At 46.3% G+C, this 18,955-nt stretch overlaps 1 protein-coding gene across 1 annotated transcript in view; it reads left to right on the forward strand.

The window, feature by feature from the left end:
* LOC119962041 (leucine-rich repeat-containing protein 43-like) overlaps positions 1 to 14,476 on the forward strand; it is an 86,380-nt gene extending 71,904 nt beyond the window's left edge. The window contains exons 11-12 of the mRNA XM_038789828.1: positions 4,984 to 5,083; positions 14,240 to 14,476. Of these exons, the coding sequence (XP_038645756.1) occupies positions 4,984 to 5,083; positions 14,240 to 14,409 (270 nt within the window). The 3' untranslated portion in view covers positions 14,410 to 14,476. The remainder of the gene's footprint in view (positions 1 to 4,983; positions 5,084 to 14,239) is intronic.
* The last annotated feature ends 4,479 nt before the right edge of the window (positions 14,477 to 18,955 follow it).

An 18,955-nucleotide genomic window follows, 5' to 3' on the forward strand; every position in this document is an offset into this window, starting at 1 on the left:
CCAATCTCCCTGGCCGTGTGCTGCTTACGGAGCTGACGCCCCAGCATCCTACTCGCCTTCTCCCCATATTCGTACACCGCTCCCTGTGCCTTCCTCCACCGAGCTTCCGCCTTTCTGGTGGTCAGTAAGTTGAACTTGGCCTGAAGACTACGCCGCTCCCTCAGCAATCCCTCCTCCGGAGCCTCCGCGTATCTCCTGTCCACCCTCACCATCTCCCCCACCAGCCTCTCCCTCTCTCTTTGCTCTCCCCTCTCCCTATGGGCTCGGATGGAAATCAACTCCCCTCTAATCACCGCCTTCAATGCCTCCCAAACCGTCCCCACTCGGACCTCCCCATTATCTTTGGCCTCTAAGTACCTCTTGATACACCCCCGAACCCGCCCGCCCACCTCCTCATCCGCCAGCAGCCCCACCTCCAGGTGCCAGAGCGGGCACTGGTACCTCTCCTCCCCCAGCTCAAGGTCCACCCAGTGCGGGGCATGATCCTAAATGACTATGGCCGAATAATCGGCATCCTCCACCCTCGAAATCTGCCCCTTGCTCAGAACAAAAAAAATCGATCCGGGAATAGGCTTTATGCACGTGGTAGAAAAATGAATACTCCCTGGCCCTCGGCCTCGCGGACCTCCAAGGATCCACCCCTCCCATCTGGTCCATAAACCCCCTCAACACCTTAGCCGCCGCGGGCCTCCTGCCCGTCCTGGACATGGATCAATCCAATGGGGGATCCAGCACTGTATTAAAGTCCCCCCCCCAATATCAGGCACCCCGCCTCTAGATCCGGAATGCGGCCCAACATGCGCCGCATGAAACCCGCATCGTCCCAGTTCGGGGCATAGACATTCACCAGTACCACCCAGTCCCCCTGCAACTTGCCGCTCACCATCACATACCTCCCGCCACTGTCAGCCACAACCTTTGACGCCTCAAACGACACCCTTTTCCCCACCAGGATCGCCACCCCCCCGATTGTTTGCATCCTGCCCTGAATGAAACACCTGGCCCACCCATCCCTTCCTCAGTCTAACCTGGTCCGCCACCTTCAGGTGCGTCTCCTGGAGCATGGCCACGTCCGCCTTCAGCCCCCTCAGGTGCGTAAACACCCGGGCCCGTTTGACCGGCCCATTCAGCCCCCTCACATTCCAAGTTACCAGCCGGATCAGAGGGCTCCCTGACCCCTCCCCTGCCGACTAGCCATAACCCATCCCACCCCCCCCCCCCCCCCCCCCCCCCCCCCCCCCCCCCCCAGGCCAGCGCCTCCCGCTCGGCCCATTCCCCACGGTGGCAAACCCCCAACCCGGCCCCCCCTGCATACTCCAGCTCCTTCCTGGCCATTTCAGCAGCAACCCGGTACCCCCCCCAAGGCTAGGACCCCTCCCAGCCGTGTTACTCCCTCCATAGCACTCCCGTGAGCCAGCTAACTTCTGCTGACCCCGACGACTCCCGCCACACCTCCGACCCCTCCCAACGTGGGGCTACTTCTCCTCCCCCATGCCCATCAGCAGACCCTCCTCTTCCCGCTCTCGCGCGGGGGAAAAAAGCCCGCGCTTCTCAGCTCCGACCCCGCCCCCATCTACCCTCAGCGTGGGAAACAAAGAAAAGCCCGCGCTTTCCCCCTGCCCAACCTCGCCTCCTCTAGGGTAGCTCCCCTTGTCGGCCCCCTCCACCAGCTCCCCACACTCCAAGTCTACCCCCCAACTCGAGCCCATCCACCGAACCCACGCAAAAAGACAGCACCCCACCCGCCCTAGAAACAACACACAACCAGCTTAAAACAGCATGAAACAGAGAACCCCCCCACCAAAAGTTAACACAGTTATTTACAAACCCCCGACCCTCAGTTAGAGTCCAACTTCTCGGCCTGCACAAACGCCCGCGCCTCCTCCGGGGACTCAAAATAAAAGTGCCGGCCCTTGTAGATGACCCACAGACGCGCCGGCTGTAACATGCCAAACTTCACACTCTTTCTGTGGAGCACCGCCTTCGTCCGGTTGTACCCGGCCCTTCGCTTAGCCACCTCCGCACTCAGTCCTGGTAGATCCGCACTACCGTGTTCTCCCCTTGCTATTCCGCTCCTTCTTGGCCCACCTAAGCACGCACTCTCAGTCAACGAACCGGTGGAACCGCACATGTCCGCCCGTGACGGCTCATTCGGCTTGGGCCTCCTGGCCAGTATTCTGTGGGCCCCCTCCAGCTCCAGGGGCCCCTGGAAGGACCCAGCTCCCATCAGCGAGTTCAGCAAGACGACCACATAGGCCCCCAGGTCTGAACCCTCCAGCCCCTCCGTGAAGCCCAGGATCCGCAAATTCTTCCGCCTCGACCGGTTCTCCATCTCCTCGAACCGCTCCTGCCACTTAGAGAACATAGAACATAGAACAGTACAGCACAGAACAGGCCCTTCGGCCCTCAATGTTGCGCCGAGCCATGATCACCCTACTCAAACCCACGTATCCACCCTATACCCGTAACCCAACAACCCCCCCCTTAACCTTACTTTTATTAGGACACTACGGGCAATTTAGCATGGCCAATCCACCTAACCCGCACATCTTTGGACTGTGGGAGGAAACCGGAGCGCCCGGAGGAAACCCACGCACACACGGGGAGGACGTGCAGACTCCGCACAGACAGTGACCCAGCCGGGAATCGAACCTGGTACCCTGGAGCTGTGAAGCATTTATGCTAACCACCATGCTACCCTGCTGCCCCTAATGCTTCTTATGGAGTTCTTATGGAGCGCCTCATGCATCTCCACCTTTACCGCGAGGGCCGTAGCCTCATCCTCTCTTTCGGAGGCTTGTTGTTGGAGCTCCCGGATTGCCACCCCCTGGGCTGTCTGCGTCGCCAGCAGCTTGTCCGTAGTAGCCTTCAGCGAGTCTAGCAGCTTCACTTTGAGCTCCCGAAAACAGCGCTGGAGAGTCTCCTGCTGCTCCTGTGACCACTTCCTCCATTCCTGGAGGCCTCCGCCGGCCGCCATCTTATTTTTCTTCCCCCGCTTTTTCCTAGGCGCTGCCACCGCTATTTTGCTGGCCCCACTCCTGGTCCAGACCATAGAACACTGGGGATCTGCTGCTGACACCTTCCAACGTCGGGAACCGTCGATCAAGTACCGCTGGGGGCCCTAAAAAGAGCCCAAAAGTCCGTTCCCGGCGGGAGCTGCCGAACGTGCGGCTTAGCTCCGCATAGCCGCCACCGGAAGTCCTGTTCTCAGTTTTTAATGGGCCCACCTTGCTCCTGGCCACCCATCTCCGAATTTCAATTGACCTGGCATTCTTTTGCAGAACGGGAGTTCCAGATTTCCACTATCCTTTGTGTGGGAAGGTGTTCCTGATTTCACTCATGAATGGCTTCGCACTAATTGTAATTTTCCTCGGGGAATCCGGGTTCTGTGGATTACGCTACCAAAGCAAATAGCGAATCTGAATCTACCCTCTGTCATTTAATCACATCAGTTGCATCGTGTCTCAATCTTCTAAACTCAAGGGAGTGGAAGCCAAGTTTATGCAACCTGCTCAGCTAATTTAACTCTTCAAGCACCTTGTATAAAACTGGCAAATCTGTACATTAGAACGAGGCAGTAACCCTCACTCTAATGTGCAGATTACCGAGGTACCTGAGGCTTTGGGATTCAATGCCTTTGCCTCAGAGATCTTGGGCGAGAGCCGTTTGGTACTGGTCCCCACAAATGGGCACCAGACGGAATGGTACTTGTGGGGGTCTCTAAGGGGATCGGAATTCCCCAGCTGCATGCCCTTTGGGCAGGATGGTGCCCTGGCAATGCTGGTGCCACCTAGGCACCCTAGCAATGCCCATGCCAGCTGGTAGTGCCAACCTGGGCAGTGCCAGGCTGTGCCAATGGTGTCACTTCCAGCTGGCATGGGCATTGCCAGAGGGTCAGGTTGCCACTGCCAGGGTGTGAAGTTGGTATTGTTTTCACACATGCGATCGGGCCGGGGTTGCCTGCCGTTGGTGGGTGTTTTGGGGGTCTCGGAGATCAGGATGCCATTTTTAAATGGCGCCCCCATCTCTTGCTACAATGGGGAGTTCCGGTGGGCGGAGCTTCCCATTGTAAAAAAACGGGGCTCTGTGCGGCTTCGGCTACGCGTTCCCTGTTCAGGCCCTGTTCAAAGCAAGTCACATTGAATAGTCATGGGCTTCTTGGCACTGAGAGTGCAGGGAAACACGCAGCTAAACGCATGGGACTTTGTTCCCTTTTGGAAAGATCGAGCCCCTAGTTATTTTTTGGGAGAATTCCGCCCACAGATCAAATGTAGCTAAATGGCTTTTTTTTTTAATTTTTGTTTTTTTTTTTTTAAATTTAGATTACCCAATTATTTTTTCCAATTAAGGGGCAATTTAGCGTGGCCAATCCACCTACTCTGCACATTTTTGGGTTGTGGGGGCGAAACCCACGCAGACACGGGGAGAATGTGAAAACTCCACACGGACAGTGACCCAGAGCCGGGATCGAACCTGGGACCTCAGCGTCGTGAGGCGGTTGTGCTAACCACTAGGCCACCGTTCTGCCCTATAGCTAAATGGCTTTTGAGGGACAGATCAACCATGATGTACTTACTGTACATCCTAACTTAGTGTCATCTGCAAGTGTCCATTCCTTTATCTGTCAGTCATACACACGAGCTCCCAGATACAGATCCCTGGGGAAGACCATTTGTCATGGAACATTCCCTTTATCCCTCGTCTCTGTCTCCTACATCCAAAACAATTAGAAACCCATGTCACAAGGTTATCTTTAATTCCTTTTACTTTATTGTTTGCCAACCTAATTAGAAAAAGGCATTAGGAGGTCAGAGGTCACACTTGGAAGACACATAACTTTGGAAGAAAGAGCCAATTGCTTTCTAGAATCTTTATTTATTGTTGCCGGCAACAAGCAGAAATTCACTGTGGCAGTTATAATGGCTTGATATTAACCTTTCATTTGGTTTTAAGAAGCTGTACTTGTCCTTAATTCCTCTTTAGGAGACTAAAAAAGGAAAAGGTGCAAAGAAAAAAGATCCAAAATCGGGCAAAGACTCGAGGGCAAGTGAAAAAAGTAAACCAAAAGACACACCAGATAACAGTAAGTGCAGTAATTGTCTTCAATACTGATGTGCCATCCCACTACACTTCACTTGGTCGAATGATTTGTACCCAGTGTTTAATCAGTTACAATGAATTCTGTTGATATTATTTCCGAGACATATTACCTGCTATTTAATAACTTTGGCACTAATCATGTTAAAATCATGAATAATTGAAAATGTTGATGCTAATGTGCGCTGAAATCACAATAGGCATTATTTGGCATCTGGTACAACATTTGGAACTGATTTTGAAAAATAAACAAAATGAATAAAGTGATTAACCCAGGTAAAGGAAGAGAAGCTGGCAGCGTGATGGCTGCACAGAGAGCAAAGACGGAACTGGGCCATTGCACAAATGCAAAATAAATCCAAAGCTGATTATTACCAAATAGAATTTGAAAAGACACCAATAGTAGCCAGAGGTCTTCTTAATGCATTAAATATGCAGGAGACACACAGACTCAGTCTTCAGCAAAAAGAAGGATCGGGTGTCACAAAATCACAGAAACCCTATGTGGTGAGATGCATCACTGTAAATACACAAGGGGTTAATGTAAGTACACGTAGACTAGATAGACACTAGAGGGAGCATCAGAATCATGACACACAGACATTCAACCAATAGGCCAGTAAGATAGGACATGACAAATGGACATTCAAGACACACACAGAGGTGACACTACCACAGGAGGGCATTACACCAACCCATTTATAAGGAAACAGAACACATGATCTTCCTCTTTCCAGTGGAGACACTTAGTGAGTACACAGGGTTGATTTGAAACACATCACACCCACCACGTGGATTGTAGCAGTCCAAAACAAGAGTATCTTTCTTGTTTGGTTGGTGAGTTGGTGATATTGATGGTGGCATTGGTTTGTAAACGCTGCCGGTGTCCCTGTGCGTAAGGAACCAAGAAGTGGTCAAATCACTTTGTTGTATGATTTGGAGTCTTTTTTACTTCCGATGCTTGTGGTAGCGATGTATGCAATCTGTGTCATCCTGCCATGGTATGTCATTGTACTGAGCTGAGCAGTAACAGTGTCCTGCATTTGCAGAGTTGTACCATGTTGTACCAGTCATAGTCCCATTGTTGATGTTGTTGTCACGCTTGTTGTCGACGTTGTTGCCTTTGGTGCGCTTCTTGATGTTGTTGTGTTGGTTGGTTTTGTTGTCATGTTTGCTGCACTCAAGGACCACACTCTGTGGATAATACGAGTCCTTCATATAGTTACTCGTGTCAGCGTGCTTTGTGGCATCTGCCGTCACTGAGTTTGCGACGCTCCCCGTCTGGAGTCATGTCCGGCTTACTTGAACCAGTTTTGGCTTGTCGATGCTCCCCGTCTGGAGTCTGGTCTGTGTCACCTGAGTCAGTTTTGGCTTGTCGATGCTCCCCGTCTGGAGTCATTTCAGGTTCACTTGAAGCTTCTGAGGTTTCTTGATGCTCCACGTCCGGAGTCAAAACATTCAGGAATGCATTTGCTTGTGGAGAGGCTCGAGCGGATGAGGTTTGAAGTAACGTGGTGTCACCGGAGTCACCAGTAGTCTCACTGTGCTTATTGCGTGCCTCTGTACACACTAGCTGAGGTCTGTCACATTGCACATCTGGTGTGGGAAGTGGGATGCCGTCGTCACTTGTCTCACATAAAGTGGGTAGAGCCTCAGTGTCTTCTTGCTTTGTACTTGAGCGTGGTAGACTGTCATAGTCAGCTTGCTGTTCACTTGAGCGTGGCAGACTGTCATAGACTTCTTGCTGTTCACTGGAGCGTGGCAGACTGTCATAGACTTCTTGCTGTGCACTTGAGCATGGCAGACCTGCATCGTCTGCTGCTGGTTGCTCAGAGGAGGTTGCTAGACCCTCATGGTCTTGTTCATGCAAGGACTGCGCTCTGGAGTCTTGCGTTGCTTCTATCGTGGAGGTTGTCCACGAGTTCGCTGTGGAGGCTTGTGTCACTCGAGTCACTTTCTGCGTGAAGATGTGCAGTTGTTGCGCTGTGGAGTATTTCATCGCTTTCTGTGTGGAGGCTGGGACCGTTCGTGGTCCATGGACAACGCTCTGTAGAGTCGGGGACTCTTTGCGGTGCATGGGCCACTCTCAGTGTGGCAGCAGACCACTCTCTGTGGGCTTGTACCGCTCTCTGTCTCTTGGCGTCAGGCTGCAGCATAATCCTGCACTCACGAGTTGGGATGTCATATATGCTGGACTGAGGATTCCCCAATCTGAAGAACTCGTCTTCGGGGTCTTCAATGTACAACACGTCTAGTTGCGGTTCAGATTTGGTACTGTGGACCCACCTCCCAAGATTAAATCTTCGTCTGAGTCGTTGTCTTCCAAGACCATATCATCTTTTAGGGCGGTGTTTACTGCATGTTGCAGGGTTCTGTGGAGGTTACTTTCAGCTACTGGTTGAATTTCAGGCATTGTGCTGTCGTTCCAGGTGAAAGAATCTTGTTTTGAGGCTTTAAGTTTTTTTTTGTGTTTTGGGACATTTCACCTTTAAGTGGGCGTGGTCCGGGGCCTCTGATGTCACGACGCTTGTGACGTGGATTGTGGGAAGCAATTTCTCGCGCATGCACAAACGGAATTTCCCTTTCTTTTTTTTTTAATAAACAATTTTATTGAGGTAGTTTTTGGCTTTATGAACAGTTACAGACATCATCAGAAAGAAAGCAAAAAAGGCAAAAATGTGCAAACATCCACGTACTTTCAATACTTCCATCGTAACATATTGCACAAGCCCGCTCCCCTCCCACCGGTACTACCCGCCATATTTTCCCTCCTACTCTACTCTACCCCTCCCCCCCCACCCCCCTGCTGACGCTCACTCTCCCGCAAAGAAGTCAATAAATGGTTGCCACCTCCGGGTGAACCGGAATTTCCCTTTCTGTGGGCTCTTCGTGCAACTGCGCATGTGCAGCACCTTTTCCAAAATGGCTGCAAATCAAAACTGCCGTTTGTTGCTGCAAGCCTCCCTCGTGGTGAGTTTTGGCGCCTCTTTTATCTTTTTTTTGTATCTTCCTCGCAGAATTCTTGGAATTTGTCCAGGACTGCCTGGAAGTAGCTCTTGTTTTGCCTCTTTGGAGTATTTGAAGGTCTGGAAGATTTCAGCTGCTCTTGGACCCGCGATGGTAAGTAGAAGCTTTATTTTCTCTGCATCCGCCACGCCATCGAGGTCGGAGGCTACCAGGTAGATCTCGAATCTCTGTCTGAATGCACGCCAGTTTTCACTGAGATTGCCTTGGTACCTGAGCTGCTGTGGAACCAGAATCTCGAACATCATCTTGCTTGGGTGCCATCGCTGGTTGTCACTGTTTTCTGAGTTGTAACTATATGGATTTAACAGTCACTCACTGGTACCATGTTTTGTTATGCTCTTGATGTAGCATAAGCTGCTTCCTTGATGTGCACTCTGACAAAGGAAGGTTCAGACTTGGAGGTAGCTTTAACACATTTATTAAACTGTCAATGATTCTCCTACTTGGATTCGACTCTCCTGTTAATCTTGCTATAGCTACTCAGACTGACGAACCAGTCTGCTACAATCCACGTGGTGGGTGTGATGTGTTCAATCAACCCTGTGTACTCACTAAGTGTCTCCACTGGAAAGAGGAAGATCATGTGTGCTGTGTCCTTATATATGGGTTGGAGTAATGCCCTCCTATGGTAGTGTCACCTCTGTGTGTGTTTTGAATGCCCATTGGGTGTGTCCTATCTTAGTGGCCTATTGGTTGAATGTCTGTGTGTCACGATTCTGGTGCTCCCTCTAGTGTCTATCTAGTCTACGTGTATTTACATTAACCCCTTGTGTATTTACAGTGATGCATATCACCACACCCTACAGCACAGAAAGAGGCCATCTAGCCCATTGAGTCTGCACCAACACCTTTGAAAGATCACTCGATCTAGGCCCCATCCGCCACTCTGTAACCTCAACCTAAGAGACAATTCATGATGTCCATTCCACCTAACCTGCACATCTTTGGACCGTGGGAGGAAACCAGAGCACCCGGAGGAAACCCACGCAGACACAGGGAGAAAGTGCAAACTCACACACAAGGTGGGAATCAAACCTGGGTCCCTTGCACTGTGAGGCAGCAGTGCTGACCACTGCGCCACCATGCTGCCCAAACACGCCCACCATGTCACATTTTTCTGTTTGATTCAAATTAGGAACGCAACCAAACTGACTTGATGAAACGTGGATCAGGAAGGATCCTACAAATAGTTGATCATATTATGATTTGAACTAAACACAATGCACCATTGCCTTTTTTCATAGTGATACGAGTACCATCTTGGATTGCTGACTCGGCTAAATTTGTAGCTATATAAATAACATTTATATAAGGAACACAAACACATAAAACATTCAAAAAATATTCAGCAATAACATATAAAATGAATCACTTTAATATGCGAAATCCATACAGGAAGTCCTGTTCTTCTATCTGTAGCCTGGGTCTCCAGCTGTATATTAGTCCCAATAGGAACAATACCTTTGAGGATGTTGTGACCCTGTTGCCAAATCATAAGCGTGTGAGATATCGATTTATTCCAGGAAGTGTTATTTTCACCACGTGGACCAGTGTTAATGATAACAAACATAACAAAAAGCTACACACAGTAACAAAATAGAGAAAAGATTGGCAGGAAAAATCCTTCAAAATAAATGACATTTTTCTCAGAACTTTACACAGTTCATGTAATGATTTCTAAGTTAAATGTATTGTTCAGGGGAGGATTTTTATGATATTGAGTTGGGGTGGCAGGGCAGGGGGATATAATCTGGCAGTAGATATCCTTCTTCAGCACCTTCCAAAGCCTCAAGCTCTACCACCTAGAAGTACAAGGCTGCAGATGCATGGGAAAACCACCACCTGTAAGTTCCCCTCCAAGTCAAAGACCACCCTGACTTGGAACTGTATCGCTGGGTCAAAATCCTAGAATTCCCTCCTGTGGGTGTTCCTGCACCACATGGACTGCAATGGCTCAAAAAGGTAGCTTACCAAGGGCAATTAGGGATGGGCAATAAATGTTGGCCTAGCCAGAGACAGCCACATCCCATGAACAAATAAAAAACATTTAGAATTGGAAAGGAACACACTTGACAGTGGGAAAACTTCTCTTGTGTGGAGCTATACCAATGACAACGTCAACAAAAGCTGTAAATGCACCACAGGAAGTAAAGTCTCTTTTTATAATCATGTAAATGACAAAGAAAATGGTTTTGGGGTGAAAAGAATAAACCAATAAGAGAGTTACATTTAAACAAGCGCCACTGTGGAGGGAAGTAAAAGAGCAAAAATGTAAATTGCATAATATTACACAAATTTTAAAATAATTTTTCCTAAGTTACAGATAAATATCACAAATATTCCACCGGGAAGCACATATCTTTCAGCATTGGAAATGCGTGTAAACTCTGTGCCTTATGCTACTCCCATGATATACAACTTCAGTAAATTTGCTACTCCGTCGAGACGGGTTGTCCACTGGTGCATAAAGCCTGCTAATTGGACCACAAAAAACATCATCAGCTGTGCTACGATGAACAATCACCTGGGAAGTTATCCAATGTGCTATAACAGTATTATTATTGTAGAGGTACTTTTTAAAATTCCAGGCCTGTTTAAAAGGCTTAAAATATACAATATGGCAGGAAGATCATCGTTTCATTCAGCATACAGGCCATTCAACTCACTGAAACAGCCTTATGGTTACTCCCAGTCCCTTGCTCTTTATTTATAGTTCTGTAATTTCTTTCCTTTTAAATTAATTATTCAGTTTGTTTTTTAGAAGTTACTATTAAATCAACTTCCACCAACTTTTCAGGCATTCCAAATCCTAAAGAACTTGATGCAAAAAACATTTCTCTCCAAATCCCATCTGGTTCTTTTGTCATTTACCTTAAATCAGTGTTCTCTCATTGCTGACCAGCCTGCCACTGTCAACAATTTCTCCCAACTAAACGTCTTCATGATTTTGAACACCTCTACCAAAACTCGACTGTAACCTGCTCTTCAGAGAACAATCTCAGCTTTGTTCGTCTCTCTGCGAAATTTTAGATTTGATTCATTCATAGAATGTGAGTGTCGGGCGGCACCGAGGACCCAGGGCCTGGGATCCCAGCCCCGCATCACTGTCCGTGTGGAGTTTGCACATAGAATCTACAGTGCAGAAGGAGGCCATTTGTCCCATCGAGTCTGCACTGGCCCTTGGAAAGAGCACCCCACTTAAGCCCACACCTCCACCCTTTCCCCGTGACCCCGCCTAACCTTTTTGGTCACCAAGGGGAATTTAGCATGGCCAATCCACCCAACCTGCGCATCTTTGGACTGTGGGAGGAAACCGAAGCACCCGGAGGAAACCCACGCAGTCACGGGGAGAACGTGCAGACTCCGCATAGACAGTGACCCAAGCTGGGAATTAAACCTGCGACCCTGGAGCTGTGAATCAACAGTGCTTACCACTGTGCTACCAATCTCCCCATGTCTGCGTGGGTTGCACCCCCAGAACCCAAAAATATGTGCAGGCTAGGTCGATTGCCCCTTAATTGGGGAAAAAAAAGAATTGGGTACTCTAAATTTTAGAAAAAGAATGTGAGTGTCCCAGGCAAGGCTCATTCCTCATTGCCCTTGAGAAGGTGATGGGTGAGCCACTTTCTTGAACTGCTGCAATTAATGTGGTGTATTTACTCCCAAAGTGCATTTTTCTGTAGTGGTTCGATACGACTGAGTGGCTTGCTGAGCTACTCCAGTGGACTGTTAAGAAGCAACCACATTGCTGTAGATCTGGAGTCACATGTAGGCCAGACCTCTCCAACCCCGACTGAAGGGCAGTAGTGTGCCAGACAGGGTTTCATGACAACATGGTAGTTTTAGGATAATCTTCACAGAGACGAACAGTTCAATCCAGATTTATGGATGATTTCAATATGAATAACTCCCAGGTGACATGGTGGGATTTGAACTCACACCTGCAGAGCATTAATCCAGGCCTATTACCAATCCACTGACATTACCACTATGCTACCATCCCCTAATCCCTCATCCCTGCTACCATTCTAGTAAATCTAGTAACTCTCCTCTGCATCCTCTCCTTGACAACCATCTTAAAATGGTGGTGCCCAGAATTGGACACAAGTATCTAACGGAGGCCTACAACCAATGCTTTAAAACCGTTTACCATAATTTCCTTCCTTTTATTCTCCGTGCTGCTTTGATTTATAAAGACGAGGATCATGTAAGTTTCTTTAACAGCCTTGTTAACTTGTCCAACCACTTTCAAAGGTTGGTGTACGTGAAACCTCAGCTCTCTTTGCACGCACTCTTCCTTGAGAATTGCATCATTTCATTTATATTGCTTCCCCTTATTCTTCCAATGGCTGAAATCTTCTGGCCCTTCCCACCAGAGGGATCTTCCCGTCTCGCCAGTGGCAACTCAAACAGCCCCCCCCCAACCGCCATGGGTCCCCTGGAGGCAGAGGGTGCGAACAATGGAAAAATCTGTTGACAGTGGAAAGACTGGAAGGTCCAGCCAGTGGCAGGACGCCCACTATTAGTGCCTTATTCTAATGGAGGTATATTTCATACAAAATACATTTCCATCCACTCTCACGGAATGATTAGCACTTAAAAGGAGGGGAAGAATTGGCAAGAAAATAAAAGAAGTGTCAAAATTTTAAGCAAACAAGAATGATGAGGACAGACCTTACACAAATAAACTTCCCTCATTCATAGATAACATCAACGTTGATTGTGGCAATGCAGAAGAAATGTGAGAAACTTGCATTTCTTACCACGAGAAGTTAATCAATTACAACAGAAAACATATGGTTATTAATAATTGTTTAAACATTTTTTTTTGCAAAAACATGTTTTGTTCATGAAATATCTGAAAGAACATTACAAAGCGTTTCAAAATGGCCATCACAAAGTGCAGTAATACTCAAGATGGGGTTACTTGGTTATGGGGATAGGGTGGGGTTGTGGGCTTGGGAAGGGTGCTCTTTCCAAAAGTCAGTGCAGACTTGATGGGCCGAATGGCCTCCTTCTGCACTGTAAATTCTATGAATAGATCATGTTGGACTCCGAGGTGCTTCAATACAGTCAAAGGAGTATTACAAGCATTCCAAAATGGTCATCACAGAAATGCAATGATATGTGGTTAACACTGTTGCTTCACAGCTCCAGCGTCCTGGGTTCGATTCCTGCTTGGGCCACTGTCTGTGTGTAGTCTGCACACTCTCCCCGTGTCTGCGTGGGTTTCCTCCGGGTGCTCTGGTTTCCTCCCACAAGTCCCGAAAGACGCGCTGTTAGGTGAATTGGACATTCTGAATTCTCCCTCTGTGTCGCCAAACAGGCGCCAGAGTGTGGAGGCTAGGGGATTTTCAGAGTAACCTCATTACAGTGTTCATGTAAGCCTACTTGTGACAATAATAAATATTATTATTATTTAAGTTGTCTACATAAATCAAGTTGCACTCGGAGGTGTTTCAATATGATTGAACATGTAATGTTTATGGTATACATTAAATGTGAGTCATACAGCCCAAGGGGTTCTATACAATTCTCAGCCCCTTGGTGCATTATGGTTGAAAGGTCTTAGACAGTGACCTTTCTCAGTTTCAGTACTAATGTCCTAAAAATTTCTAATCAAGTCAATAGTCACCTGTTTCACAGTTCAGATTCTTTTATACTGTAATGCGTTTAAATTGTACAGACAACAAAGAAGCAGTTTCCACGAACCGACCAAGTTTCCCATGAACTGGAAATTGTATTTTTTTTTTAAAATATTTTTATTCAAGGCTTTCTATATATATATATATATATATATATATATATATATAAATATCAGAAGGCCAAAGCATCAGCATGAACAGAAACCACAAGCCCCAACCTTCCCCGATACCAACATCCCACTGCACCCCACCTTCTTCATTTTTCCCCTATTCCCCTCATGAACTGGACATTGTAACCATACATTTTAGGGTACAATAATGAACTATAATATGGGAAACTAGAAGGATTTGCATGATTTCAGAAAAACAGATTACTCATGATTCTCTGCTGGATTACCCCTGAATTGAGCTGGTATCACTCTGCTCTCTAAATACACGGTGAACACTTTGTGTCTTTTGATATTTTTCAGAGAAAGGAAAAGGGAAAAGAGACATTGATTCAGGAGTTTCAGAGGAAGTCAAGCCTAAGCATCTCTTTGTCGAGTTTAAGTTACGGCTTGGGCAGTGGTTGACAACAGTAGATGCAGAGAATGAAATATATAAAAATGACAATCCATACAGTTGGATCAGTCGCTCGTAACAAGCAAACGTTGGAATTCATTTATGTTTTGAAATTCAACAATAAAATATATTGCCATTACTTTTAACCTGCTTCTTGCGTATCTTAACAATTTTGTGATTCATGATTATTTAATATGATTCAACGTGTGTTTTCAGCCATTTAAACAACAATATGGGGAAGGGCTTGTCACGTGATCCATAATTAAAAATACAATACTTCATAGAAAGTCCTGTAAAGGACTATCCTCGAATGTTGGACTCTTGGGAACTTTGAGCTGGCATTCCAGCCTTGCCTGGTATTTGTAACAGAGGATGCAACTTATGCATTAGTCCAGTTTTCTTTGGAATCTGGGAAACAAAGGGTATTTATACTATTTTTTTCTCTTTTTTTGTATAAATTTCAAGTACCCAATTCATTTTTTCCAATTAAGGGGCAATGTAGCGTGGTCAGTCCACCTACCCGGCACATTTTTGGTTTGTGGAGGCGAAACCCACGCAAACACGGGGAGAACATGCAACTTCCATACAGACAGTGACCCAGAGCCAGGATTGAGCCTCAGCGGCGTTAGGCAGCAATGCTAACCACTGCGCCACTGTGCTGCCAAGGGCATTTATACTTGAACTTTCAGGTATGAAAGTAACTTCAAGGTATGCAAATAGTACTTTCAACTCTGAAGAATCAATTATTGTAGAAATCTCTGAACAAACCCAAGCCCACTGACAACAATAATGAGAATTAAATGTGCTGAAGGACATTGGCCGAGGAGATCCCTGTGCAAGGTGTGTACTATTTGCCTGCAAATATATGATATTGGCGGACCATGTGGCAAACCCCGAGTCCACACGTCTCCACATGTCTCCACCAATCCTATCATTTGCCGGTTGCTGTGGAAATGACACGTTTGTTTGCTCTAAAGCAAATCAGCATTACCTTCAAATAGGTAGCCCTTGGTGTGCTGTGTGCTAAGATGATACACAAAGTCAAGTGCACGATGACATTACAGGTTTGTACAGCTGTACTCCCAATTGTGTAAGTAAGGTATATATTATAATATTCAGTAAGTTAAATGTGACAAATGAAGAACCCATGAAATACATCGGCTGGGATTTTGGCCACAAGTTGGGTGAAGTTTAAAGATCGAAATGCAAGACAGTTTACTGCCACAGCAATTTAATGTGACAGTGATACATGTAGCAGGAAGAGAAAATGTAATTGCAGATGATTTATCACGACTTTGAGATGTGAAAAGAATGGAACATTTAAGCTGGGAAAGAAAGACTGAATTGGACTATACTGATTAAATTTGCATGTACAAATTAGACGAGGTATGTATCACATGGTGTAATACTGTAGTAGTGTTTAGTAATGAATAGTGTTTAAAGTTGAAAAGACTTTGGAAAATCAAGCCATCTTTCACATTGCTGATTCATTTTTTTTTCTTTTATAAATTTAGAGTACCCAATTATTTTTTCCAATTAAAGGGCAATTTAATGTGGCCAATCTACCTAATCTGCACATCTTTGGGTTGTAGGGGTGAAATCCATGCAGACACAGGAGAATGAGACTGATTCATTTTTTTTTAAATGTGGAGGTGTGATGAATGTAAGAAATTATATAGATCATATTTTATGTTTGTGTAGTAATGTTATCAAAATCTCTGCTTTAAAGTACTGTTATGGGTCAGGGCTTAGAGAACCCCAAAGTGTATCATGGAGTTCATCTGACCCACAACTTTTACTAGATTGTGGTATGAGGAGCACACAGCCCACTCTACAGGTGTGGTACAGCAGAAATGGAACAGTATTTTTTAAAAAAACAATGTTTATTCTATGAACTCAAGTTAACCTTTTTAAAACAAACAGCGAATATCTTAGCAACCATTAATTCAAAGATAACCCCAAAGAATACAACACTAAGTAATCTGTATGCTGTCCTTTTACACCCAAAAAACTTAACAAACCTTTAAACAGAAGCACATCAGAGTTTACATTCAATACTGAAAACATTTATCATTCAGAATTCACCATGATTAAGAGATAGTCCTTCATGGCAGAGAGCTCAACAATACAGCTGCTTTGGCTGACTTCAGCTACAACACACTGCAAAACCAAACCAAAAAGACCGACACACCCAAGCTTTTCTCAAAGTGAAAGTAAAAAGCAGAACCAGAGTTTAGCTCCACCCACACTCTGACATCACTGCAGTAACATGAGCAGTTAACCATTTCTTAAAGCGACATTCTCATGATAATACATACAGGCAGTATGTCTGCTAAAGTGTGATTAAGTGGGCATAAAGGTGAGCTAACAATTAATTTGACCATTTATTTGTTTACAGAGAAATGGCTAATGGGATATTGTTTATGTTTAATAATAATAATAGCTTATTGTCACAAGTAGGCTTCAATGAAGTTACTGTGAAAAGTCCCTAGTCGCCAAATTCCGGCGCCTGTTCGGGGAGACCGTTCTGGAATTGAACCCGTGCTGCTGGCATTGTTCTGCATTCCAAGTCAGCTGTTTAGCCCACTGTGCTAAACCAGCCCCAAGGAGGTTTAGGAGGTTCCATGGGGCACAGATAATTTATGAGGGACTGTGGTTAGTCCTAGATAAGCAGGTCATGAAGAGCTTAGTGGGAGGAGACTGGAGAAGGCTTAATCTGGCTGTTGTTTTGCAGGTAGCTGTAGGATTTTATTTTAACAGGTTAAATACAGAAGGATTTTCAGGTTGTTCCTGAAAGGTCTCTGAAAGGTCTGCACAGATACGCAAGTATCCCTGATTGTTAACTTTATTTATAGGCAAGTAACCCCGATTGTTAACTTTATTTACCAGTGGCATTTGAACTGTATTGGGTTGCCTAATTGAAATATAGGTGTAGATAGGGAGTTAAAGTTTTTTTCCCCCTTTTAGTTAAGAACTGTTTTAACTGTTAATTGGAAAGCTATTACAATGTTGCTAATGTGAATGATTCAGTGTTTAAATTAAAGTTTATTTTTATATAAAAGATACCTATTGATCAGTGGTATAACTCCTATTGTCAGATACAATGGATTCTGGCAGTCCATGTACGGCAAACAGTCGGCGTAAGACAACCACCGTGGCAGCCGAGATTGTGGTCCCCATTTCCAGTATCGACATACATTTGGAGTGCACATCCACCAAAACTAAAAACATCCTGCCCAAGAAAGAGCCCACGTAGTCAATATGGACCCTGGTCCATGGACAACCTGCCACTCCCAGGGATGGAGGCTGGCCAATGGAGGCTGTGATTGTTGTTTTATCAATTCTTGGTCACCATATATAGTTGTGTGCCAGCATCTTCTTTGCCCTGGCTGGGCACCATGCAGCTCAACGCCATCCAGGACAAAACGGCTCGCTTGATTGGCACCCCTCCCAGAAACATTCACTCACTCCACTGCCAACAGACAGTAGCAGGAGTGTGTACAATCTACAAGATTCACTGCAGGAACTCATCAAGGCTCCTGAGGCAGCACCTTCCAAACCCACAACCACTACCATCTAGAAGGGCAAGGGCAGCAGACACATGGGAACACCATCAACTGGAGGTGCTCTCCAAGTCACTCACCATCCTGACTTGGAAATATAACACTGTTCCTTCACTGTCACTGGGTCAAACTCCTGGAGATCTCTCCCTAACAGCACTGTGGGTGCACCTACACCACATGGACTGCAGTGGTTCAAGAAGGCAGCCCACCACCACCTTCCAAGGGCAATTAAGGATAGGCAACAAATGCGGATCTAACCAGCAAAATCCACATCCCGTAAAAATGAACTTTTCAAAGTGTAACAAAAAGATAGTCAGCATGGCTTTTGTGAGGGGCAGGTCATCCTCAGAAGCCTCATTGAATTCTTTGAGGATGTGACGAGACACATTGATGAAGGTCGGGCAGTGGATGGGGAGTATATGGATTTCAGTAAGGCATTTGATAAGGTTCTCCATGGTAGGCTCATTTAGAAAGTTAGGGGGAATGGAATACAGGGAAATTTGGCTGTCTGGATACAGAATTGGCTGGCCGAAAGAAGACAGCGAGTGGTAGTGGATGGAAAGTATTCCGCCTGGAAGTCGGTGGCCAGTGGTGTCCCACAAGGATCTGTTCTGGAACCTCTGCTCATTGTGGTCTTTATAAATGACTTCGATGAGGAAGTGGAAGGGTGGGTTAGTAAGTTTGCCGATGACATGAAGGTTAGGGGAATTGTAGATAGTGTTCAGGGTTGTTGCAGGTTACAACAGGACATTGACAGGATGCAGAGCAGGACTGAGAAGTGGCAGATGGAGTTCAACCTAGATAAATGTGAAGTGATTAATTTTGGAAGGTTGAATTTGAATGCTGAATACAGGGTTAAAGGCAGGGGGCGCGATTCTCCCAGACAGGGAGAAATCGTAAGGCTGGCGTCAAATCCGGGCGGGTTTGACGCCAGTCCCCCCCCTCCCCGACTGGGAACCGATTCTGGTCCCCGGTCGGGGCTAGTATGCCGCGGCCGTGAACTCCGGCATCGCGGGCTTAACGAATTTCGTTAAGCCCGCTTGCCAGAGTTTGCGCCGGCTG

Source organism: Scyliorhinus canicula, chromosome 1 (assembly GCF_902713615.1).
Source record: "Scyliorhinus canicula chromosome 1, sScyCan1.1, whole genome shotgun sequence".
NCBI lineage: Eukaryota > Metazoa > Chordata > Chondrichthyes > Carcharhiniformes > Scyliorhinidae > Scyliorhinus > Scyliorhinus canicula.